This window comes from Carlito syrichta, unplaced genomic scaffold, assembly GCF_000164805.1.
Source record: "Carlito syrichta isolate Samal-C Ts95f unplaced genomic scaffold, Tarsius_syrichta-2.0.1 Scaffold303068, whole genome shotgun sequence".
In the NCBI taxonomy this organism is placed as follows: Eukaryota; Metazoa; Chordata; class Mammalia; order Primates; family Tarsiidae; genus Carlito; species Carlito syrichta.
Window position 1 is genome coordinate 441,203 of NW_007247164.1, and position 10,437 is coordinate 451,639.

Genomic DNA, 10,437 nt, shown 5'->3' on the forward strand with positions numbered 1-10,437 from the left:
GGCGGAGGGAGACCGCTGGGTGTTAGAGCCAGGGAGGCGCAGGGAAATGGCGAGGCACAGGTCCGCGAAAGGGAGAGAGCCATCGTGCGCACCGAGCACCAGGCACGGCAGTCGTATGGAGAAAGAAAACGGGCTCCTCAGAGGCGTTCGACCATCCGGCTCCAAAACAAAACGCAAACCCACAGCAGCAACAACAAAAACAGGGAGCGCGAGCGAAAGCGACAGAGGAGGGAGCTCCCGGGGCCCATTCCTTCACACAAACACGGGGAAATAGACGAAAACGGTCCGAACTGGCGTTGTGGGGACGCAGAAACGGTCAGATGTTTACAGCAATCAAGAGAACGCTGACTCAAGAAAAAGATGACTTAAACACACCACGATAGGGACATCACTAGCGACCTGAAAGGAAATCAAAATAATTACAAGAGACTACTATGAATAATTGTAAGCCAACATTAGATAACCTAGATGAAACACATTTCTAGAAATACACAAACTCCAAAAGCTGACTCAAGAAAAATATAGACTTTTAACAAGTAAATAGATTGAATCAGTAGTTTTAAAAAAAAAGTCTCCCCCCCCCCCAAAGAAAAGCTCAGGACCACTAGTGACTTCACTAGTGAATTATACCCAATGCTTAATTTTATTTTATTTTTTTTTTGAGTTGGAGTCTCACCCAGTCGGGAGGGCAGTGGCACGCCCCTCGGCCACCGCAGCCTCAACCTGCTGGGCTCCCGCGACCCTTTCACCTCAGCCTTCCAAGTAGCTGGAACTACCGGCGCGTGCCACCACCCCCAGCTAAGTTTTTTGATTTATTGTAGAGACGAGGTCTCGCCAAGTTGCCTGGGCTGGTCTGGAACTCGCGGGCTCAGACAATCCACCGGCCTCGGCTTCCCAACGTGCTGGGATTACAGGCTGAGCCACCGAGCCCCGCCAGGCTTAAAAATTAACTCCAGTCCTTCACGACCTCTTCCAAAAATTAAGAGTACAGAACACTTTCTAACTCGTTCCGAGACCAGCATTATCCTGATATCAAAGACATTACAAAGCAAAGAAGACTACAGATCAATGTCTTTTTAAAAATATAGACACAAAATCCTCAACAAAATGTACTAGCAAACCAAACCCAGTAGCATTCAAAAAGGATTACACACTATATCCAAGTGAGATTTATATCAGGAATGTAAAGAGTTTAACATGTGAAAATCAATCAGTGTAATGCATCATATTAATAGAATGAAAAAAAACATATAATCGTGTTAACTTGATGCAGAAAAAGAATTTGACAAAATCCAATAACCTTTCATGATAAAAACATTCAAGAGACTAGAAATAGAAATGAACTGCCTCAACCTGATTAAAGGCATTAAAAACTATAGCTAACATCATATTCATTGGTGAAAGACTGAAAGATTTCTCCGTAAGAGCAGGAACAAGACAAGAATGCTTGCTTTTGCTTATTTTATTCAAAAGCGTGCAAGCAGCATTATACTGGAAGTCCTAACCAGAGCTATTAGGCAAGAAAAACAAAGTAAGAGAACTCTAAACTGGAAAATAGCAAATAATACTATTTCTTTCACAGAAGACATGATCATATATATAAAATGTAATACATCTTATATACAATGCTAAAGAATACACATATTACGGTCAAAAAACAAAATCAGTAGCTTCAGGATAAAAGATCAATGCATAAAAATTAGTTGTGTTTTTTATGCACTAGCAATTAACAACCCAAAAAGAAAATTAAGAAAACAATTGAAATTTGCAATAGCAACAAAAAGAATAAAATACTTAGAAATAAATGTAACCAAGTAGTTGGAATACTTGTACACTGAAAACTACAAAACACAAAATAGTGCTGGAATTGGAGAAGACCTAAATAAATGGGAAGACACCATGTGTTCCTAGATTGAAGGACTTAATGTTGTCAAGATAGGATGAAATATGATTCAGCCATAAAAAGGAATGAAGCAATGATACATGTTGCAACAGAAATGAATCTCAAAAACATTCTGATCACTGAAAGAAGCCAAACATGAAAGACCCTATGTTGTGCAATCCCATTTATAAGAAGTATTCAAAATAGGTAAAATAGGCAAAAGGAGATTTGTAGTTGCCAGGGCCTAGGGGCAAGGAGGATTTAATAAGTATGTTTAATGAGGCTTCCTTTGGAGTAAATGAAACTCTTTTGAGCTAAGTAAGAGTGATAGTGATCCAACATTATGAATGTACTAAATTGTACACTTTCAAATTATTGTTAATTTTATGTTGTGTGGATTGCACCTCCAATAATAATAATAATAATAATAATAATAATAATAATAATAATAAAGGTGTGGTGCACCAGCTTAGGGTGAGGTAGCGTGGACAGGAGATGTCTCTGAATCCCAGATGGGGTTTGTCACATCCCCGCAGCAATCCTACTCCGGCAGAGAAGTGTGGAGTGGCTTTGGTTTGGTCAGAGGCCGGCGTCAACCTCACAGCCCTCTTGAGCGACTGCCTGGGGTCCCTGAGGGCGGAGGCGGGAATGGGGACCCCTCCCTGGTGGGCCCACTGCGGGCTGCAGAACCGGACTTCGAGTCTGTGGGCCAAGGTTGACGGTTCTGCCACATGCTGGCTGAGGTGCCAGAGGCGAGATACCCCAAACCTCGTCGAAACCTGGAATCGCACAATAACCGAAAGCCAGGTCAGTCAATACAAAGTCTCACTGGAGATTTCGCTCATAGTTTTAACCGCATTTCATTGATCCTAACAGCCTTTTGAAAAGTATTTTCATCGTCTCTGAGACCGGGTGTGTGTTACAGTCCCGATGGTATGTCCTATTCCACCTGCAGCGTTTTTCTAAGAGAAACATTAAACAACAGTGAGTCTCTGAAACGATGTTGTCTTCCGTTCAGTGAACCTGGCGTTAATAGGTGCTAAAGGTTGACCGAATACTTGAATGAAAAAATGAAAATTTTTTTAAATTTGAGCCTCAGCTCAGCTATTGGTCAGCAATTTGACTAAAAAAAAGGAGGCCCAAACTTCACTTGTACCATGACCACTTGTATACCCAAATCTGAATTGTACCCCACATCTTTAAAATAAATAAATGAATAAATAAAAAGCCAAGTAACCCCTTTGAACTTTTCAACTTCACAAAATGGCTGTAATAAAGTCAACAGCTTCCAGCAGGTGAGAGGCTCACTTGAGGTGTCCGTGTACATGTGTGCTTAGGCCTGGGGTACTCGTCCCGAAAACTCCAACCCATTGAACAGGCAGTGATAAGGTTATTATTTTTTTCTTTTTAATCTGCTATAACAATTGATACATGAGAATACAAATGGAAATTTGGGGGGGGGGGGGAGAGAAGCCAGATTCAGGTATAAAGGATCTTCGATATTTTCAGAAAGTGATATATTGTAAAGAAGAAAAAGGGGAAGAATTGGGTGATATGGCCCTCTAGGATCTTCGATGATTGACGCTGTTTCTCGAAGTCTCTGAGGGTCTCAATTATTTTTTAAGTCGAGGATCTCTGTAGAGAATAGAAAGAAGAAAAGCGAGCATTAGAAGCCGGAAGTCAAGGATGTGCGGCCCACCCCTCCCTCCTCTCTTGCAATCCCCGCCTCGTAGTCAGGCATTTATGAAGAAGGTTCTCGGAACGGCTTCTCCTGCATGTACACCTTTTCCCAGCGTCCACCAATCCTCAGCACAGCGTCTGTCCATCTACTCTAGACCCTGTCGGCCGCCACTGCACTCCACATCCTCCCGGATCCGGCCGCGCGTCTGCGGTCGGCCCTGCCTTGCCTGGTCGGGCGCACTGACCGCGCGTGTGCTCCGGGCCCGACAGCGCGAGCTCAGGGAGAGCGCGGCCGCTCAGCCCGCGGGGTTGCGAAAGAAGAGTCCTCGAATGAGTGCCTGTGGGATCTTGACCCAATGCCAGACGCGAAGGCGTGAAGATGGGGCCTCGCCCCTCCCCGGGCATCTCCAGCACCTGGTGCCAAAGGAGCCAGCGAGCTCGCGGCTATCAAAGGGCACCTCCGGCTCTGGAGCCACTCGACAGTTCGGGAAACTTGGTTCCAGTTCCATCGCCTCCCTCCCCAAACCCGCTGAGGGCTTCCTACCATTTACAGAACAAAATGAATGCTCATTTCTTTGACCTCGAAGGCCCCTACATGATGAGACTTCTGGTCCGGTCTCTATCTCTTCGCGTACAGTTCGCTGTTGGGTTCTCCCAACCCCTTGCGTCTATTCCTGACGCAGTATTTGCACTTAGGGTCTGTCTCTCTTCCTCCCGTAGTTTTCTATTCATCAGTCAGGTTCTCTGACCACTCTTTAGCCTCTCTTCCCAGTCACGCTTCACTCTTAGCTATCGCGTTGGTTTTACAAATTCACTCTGAAAACGCAGTGATCTAGCTTGAAGTCCATTTCCCAGAATGTCAGCTCTATGAGGGCAAGACCTCTGTTTTACCCTCTTCATTTGTGTGTGCCCAGCACCTAGACTGGGGCTGATCAATCAGTAGCATCTAACTAAAGAATTGACCCTTTGCACTCAGATTTCTCCTTTAAGGGGACATCGCAAATCTAGCAAACCACTCAGTTGTCCCCTCTCAGGGGACATAAAGAGATTGCTGGTGATTATATAAGAAAACATGGGCCAGAGCAAATGTTTCAAAAATGTATGGTTCCTTGAAGTTTTCCATTTAAATCGTATGAAAAAGCAAATAAAGAGATGCGATATATACTGAGATATGATCGATCAATTGAGAAGGGTTTTTCAGGAATCATGAATGTGTCCTTAATACTTTTTTTCAAACAGACTGGACAATAAATTACAAATCATTAGTGTGGGTGGAAGAACTAGAAAAACACCAGGTGGAAGACGTCAAATTACTGTTGCACAACATATATCAATAAAACTGCAATGCATGCCAGTGACGTTACCACATGTTAGGAAAATATGATATACAATTTTGATTTTTTTATAAATAAGTTTTTTCATAAATAAGTTATAATATCCCAAATTCCATTGTAAGCCAAATATCATTACAATAAAATAATTGGTTTCAACGCTCTATTATGTAACAGGAAATAATTCATTTTTTACTATTTCATAAACAAAACAAAAATAAAGTGCTGTGGAGTAGCTGGTAAGTGACCCGCGAGAAGTCTCAGAGTGCCTGGCAAGGAGGGGTTGGGGAGAAAAAGATGGAAGGAAAGGAGGGAGGGAGAGGAGGGGAGGGAGCCGCTTGGGTTTAAATATCATCGGTTTGGTTATGAATGGTCACTCAGTTTATTCATCTGCCTGTAGCCTAATTCAATAGCTTACTCCCTCTCCTTCTGGCTCCTTCGGTGTCTTGCTGCGCCCAGAACAGAGCTGTAACTGGCCTCTACGTGCATGCGGGATACGGGTTGCAATTAGAGGAGGAGAGAGGGTGGAACCGATAACAGGAGGTGTACACGCTCAGCATGCAGGCTGTATTCATAGCGTCTCCCACCGGAGAGCCTAGAATTGGACTCTCCACTTCCTCCTCGCGGGCCTCCCTCCCTAAGGCTCAGGGCGTCCAGTGCTCCAGCATCTGATCCCAAATACGATCGATTTCAGTATCTTCAAGGTCATGTTTCATTTTAAACGTTCGCGTTAATTTTCATGTATTGCTTCATATACCTATGTTGATTTTTTAAAAAGTGTTCCCCCTCCAGAAAGAAATGAGGGTAATGTCGGCACTTCAGACAACAGGCGTGGGGCTTGCAGGAGTCTGGGACCACGGAGAGAATAAAAGACTGGGGTCACAAAAGAGAATAAAAGGAGGACCACAATTCCATCATCCTCGCTCCACGATCTCTTACAGAAACGGACGTTTAAGTAGAGGGAAAAGGGAGGGTCTCTATTTCCCATAGAGTCCTGCAAAACCAGGCGTACAGACTGGGAGGGTCGGGGGGAGCTCTGGAAACGCCGCTGCATAAAGAGGAGGGCCAGATCGGTAGAGCTGTGCGATATAACCGGGAATGACAGGTTTCCAGATAATGGCTCAAACAAGTGGCGGTGGTCCAGCCACCTAGCTATGCCAATGGGGAAAAGCCGCTCGGGTGTGGATGCGACTGGCCAGATAGTTTGGGGGAAGAGAGGGTGGTAGACCTCTAATCTCGTGACTTCAAGCTCCGCAGTCTAGGCCTTGAGTTGGGAGAAGGTATCTGTTGGGATGGTAGGGGCGGGTAGAGTTTACAGGGTGGGTTTTCACGTGCGCAAGTCCGTTTCAGGTTATTTCCCATCTGCCGCCCCGGCTAGGCGGCGCGGTCGGGAGACTCGGGCTGTCCCAAGAGCTGGCGCCGAGCTGAGGCGAGAGCCGAGAACCTGCTCTCCCGGGTTTCGCCTTCTCTTCCGAAAAACGAGAGCGCTGAGCTTCGGGCGCTTTCAGGATACGCATCTTAGATGATAAGTCCTCACCTGAGGGATCCTCCGCGGCGTCAGAGCGGGCGTGGCTGCCGCCTCCGGTGTCCCCGGCAGCCGCCTGCAGGTACCGCGCGACGTCGCGATGGCCCAGCTCCTCAGCCAGGTCCACGGGCAGGCGGTCCCAGGCGTCGCGCACGTCCAGCCGCGCCCCGGCCCGGTGCAGCGCCACCAGCGTGTCCAAGAAGCCCTCCCGGGCGGCGTCGTGCACCGGTCGGGTGAGGGTAGCCGGGTCCGCGCAGTTGGGCTCCGCGCCGTGGAGCAGCAGCAGCTCGGCCACGCGGGCGCTGCCCATCATCATGACCTGCCGAGAGAGCAGAGCGGTCAGGGCCGGGGCGGGGGCAGGACTGATGCAAAGAAATCTTACGGCGAAGCCCCCTCACTCCAAGCGGACGCTGTACAAGCCGTACAAGCCACAGGTGTCGCATTACCTTTCATTTGCTCCCACTCCCTTCTCCGTTTTCACCTGCCTCTATTTTTCCGTGGGAGAGGTACCACTCCCTTCTCTGTTTCACCTGCCTCTATTTTTCAGTATACACTGAATTCTATTATATTCTCCAAACTTTGGTGGGGGGGGGGGAGGGGGGAGCTAGCCACAAGCTGGACCAACTAGCTTTCACTAACTCGCTGTATTTCCCCGCTCATTTTGAGATGAAATTATGTTAGGCCTGGGGATTTTGTTTAGTTCACTGGTGTACATGCAAGCGTAGAACGTGGTTATCGTTTTAAAAATTTCTTTAAACCCTTTTTCAAAAAGAACGCTTAATTTTTGCAAAACGTTTAAGCTAACCTTAGCTTCCTGGGATATTAAACTTCAATCTGTTTTTAAACTCATATTAGTTTTTTTATATATTGGCAAATTACAGTGGATATATATATATATGGGGATACAAAGTGATGTTATGATTTTTAATATAATAGTGAATGATTAAATCACGCGAATCAACCTATCCATCACCCCAAATATTTGACTTTTTTTTTTGGTCAAATAAAACATTTGAGATTTATTCTCTTTGCAATATTGAAATGTACAGTACTCAATTGTTAGCTATAGTCACCATGCCGTGCAATAGGACTTAAAAAAAAAAACCAAACGCGCCTATTCTCTAATTAAATCTTTGTACCTTTGATTATCATCTATTTCCTTTATCCTTTCAGACTCTGGGAACCACCATTCTACCCTCTACTTCCACAAATTTGTTTTAGATTTTACATATAAGAGATAACATAAGATATTGTCTTTCTGTGTTTGGCCTATTTCACTCAGCATAATAGTGTCCAATTCTGAAATCCCTATTTATGTATAATATGAGAGGGCTTGTCTAACTGTCCCTAAAATTTCTTCCTGTGGTACGGTGACATCCCCCAAAGATGTCAATGTCCTAATTCTCAAAAGCTGTGAATATATTCCCTTATGTGGCAAAAGAGAGTTTACAGATGTGATTAAATTAAGTGTCTTGAGGAAGATTATCCTGAATAATCAGTGGGCCCCAACATAATCACAAATGTTCTTATAAGAGAGTCACAGACAGAATATATAATAGAAACAGAGGTCAGAGAGAAGATTCAGGGACTACAAACCAAGGAATTTGATGGCCACTAGAAGCTAGAAAAGACAAGGAAACAAATTCTCCCTTAATGTTTCCAAAAGGAACAGAGCCCTGTGGACCCATCTTAGACTTCTGATCACCAGAACTGTAAAATAATCATTTTATGCTTGTTGTAGTCATTAAATTGGTGATAATTTGTTACAGCAGCAGTAGGAAACTAAAATATTTCCCAAGCTTATGATTTGAAGATTCGCTAAACAAGAGATGCTCATCTCTTTAGCTTCTAAATCGTCTTTGAAACAAAGCCATTCCCAAAGAGGAATCTTAAAATGGTGTCTGGAGTCACAGCAACCTTAAAGTTACAGTGTTATATGGTTGGTGGTGGTGGTAGTTAGTAGACCATTTATTTTAGGATAACTGTTTTTAAGTCCAGGGATAGTGACATTATAAAGAGGAATTACTTATTTTTAGTTACATTTCATATCAATTAAACACAAATTACTGAATGTGCCTAAATCAAGGAGCCATAATAAATTATTTCATGGCTGATGAATCCTGCCCCGAGAAACTAATCTAGTTTTCAAAAAGTTTGTTCTTATCAGTTTATAAAGACAAATAGAAAATATAAGTATATCAAATTACAGCCACAAAAAGAAAAATATATTCAGTGTATTTTTCCATGTATCCAATGAAGTCCTACATTTTGGTCATAAAACTGATCTTAAAGCTTTTTCTTACATCTCATAGTATGAAAAAGTTGAGAGGTAATACACATGTAATATTTAAATCACGATAGCAATCCAAAGCAAAAATAAGATGACTCAAATAAAAACTTGTTGAGTGCTTACATCCATTTCATAAGAAATTCATCTGAATTTAATATTTTACAAAACTTTTATAGAAACTAAGTACTTCTGTGTTAAACATCAATTTGGTTAGGGTTCTAAACCCAAATCATTCCCCCTTTTCTCCATGTTCAACTAACTATTAAAAAATAGTCAAAATGATCTACTTTTTTTCTTTAATTTATGGAATTAGGCTCACTTCTAACATATTTTAGGACACAAAATCAAACTCTTAGTCTCCAAGCTACTGGCAAAATTTTAGAGATGCTAAATTATGAATCACACATGCATTACTTTTAAAGAACTCACACTTATCTTGTGCAACCACCCAATCTCTCTAGTCTCAAAATCTTTTCACACTTCAGATCCCAAATAATCTCAAATTGTAAGTATTTTAGCTTTACTTCTATATTTGTATTTTAAAGTTTATAAAATTTACACTCTGTAGCATAGTTTCAGGGGAAAGGGTCATTTTGAAGTTTGTGACACTCCAAGTAGAGTTACTTTCCTTTGTCTTGTTAAGCTGGAGTTTCTGTAGCACGTGTTTGTTTTCTACAAATTTTCTTTTTCAAAATTAGAAATCATTGTCGTTGCTGGTATAATACAAAGGGAGTGATAACTGCAAAAAAGAATGTATTTTGTTTTTCGTCTGAAAAGTAGGAAGTTAGTGATGGAAGGAAATTAAAAAGAAAATAAACCACAAACAAAAAAATTTACCAACACCCTCCCCCCACTCAAACCGGAGTAGGGAAGGGAGAAATGCTACAGGTCCACAATGAGGAATTGAAAACTCTATCCCAAGTAAGTTAAACCATATCAAGTAATCTAAGACTAGCAAATATACAAAAAATAGCCAACGCCCAAATGGTAACAAAATTCACAACATCTCAGGAGAGATCATACTAATTTTTTTCATATTTGTCTGTCTTTATTTTCTAAGTCCGTACAATAAGCATGTGCTTTCCCTACTCAGTTACTTCTGAATAATTTCAATCGGTACTTATTTCAGTATACACGACTGTAGATTTCCACTAAAAACCCTCCTAGCAAGAAAGACGACACCCTCCATTCAAGGGTCTTTAAGTGCCGGGCTCAGTAGCCCCTGCAAACCTTACACTTCTTCAAAACTCTTTTTATCTCAAACGTTCCTGAATATTGTATCTGCTAAATTTAGAGCGTACCTTGATCTAATAGAAATACGCTCCCCCCTCCAGATTCTAGAAGTCTGCACCCACGAACCTCCTCCGCTGGCTTCCCGGGTCCCCCAGGGCGTCTCCGGGAAGAGATCTGACCTTAAAGCCTCCTTCAGAGAATTCCCCAAGTTTTCTCCGCCTTCTCCCAGAGCCGAAGCCTACCTGGCTCCGACCCCCCTGCAAACCTTGCCCTCCAGAGTCGCCGGCAACCCCTCCTCCGGCTGCATACCCGCTCCCTACCTGGATCGGGGTCCGACCGTGGCGGTTCGGAGCGTCGGGCGGCGCCCCCGCCTCGAGCAGCGCCCGCACCTCCTCCGCCCGACCCCGGGCCGCGGCCGTGGCCAGCCTGTCCGCCGACGGCTCCATGCGGCTCCCGGCTCTCACTCTCACTGGCTCGCCCTCCTCTCCCGCCGCCT

General features: G+C 43.8%; 1 protein-coding gene across 1 annotated transcript; it reads right to left on the reverse strand.

The window, feature by feature from the left end:
- Positions 1-3,307: 3,307 nt before the first annotated feature.
- Positions 3,308-10,430, reverse strand: LOC103259932 (cyclin-dependent kinase inhibitor 2A). The gene is made up of 3 exons (XM_008057589.2): positions 10,262-10,430; positions 6,431-6,737; positions 3,308-3,517 (listed from the first exon to the last, which is right to left on the reverse strand). Exons 1-3 carry the CDS (start codon positions 10,385-10,387, stop codon positions 3,492-3,494), a joined length of 459 nt encoding a protein of 152 aa, XP_008055780.1. The 5' UTR covers positions 10,388-10,430; the 3' UTR covers positions 3,308-3,491.
- Positions 10,431-10,437: the final 7 nt, after the last annotated feature.

Excerpts from the sequence above, each read along its gene's own strand:
- LOC103259932 (XM_008057589.2), bottom strand. The coding sequence starts at position 10,387 with ATGGAGCCGTCGGCGGACAGGCTGGCCACGGCCGCGGCCCGGGGTCGG. Across the intron at positions 6,738-10,261 it reads ACGGTCGGACCCCGATCCAG|GTCATGATGATGGGCAGCGC; the intron begins GTAGGGAGCGGG and ends CTCTCTCGGCAG. Across the intron at positions 3,518-6,430 it reads CGCCGCGGAGGATCCCTCAG|AGATCCTCGACTTAAAAAAT; the intron begins GTGAGGACTTAT and ends TATTCTCTACAG.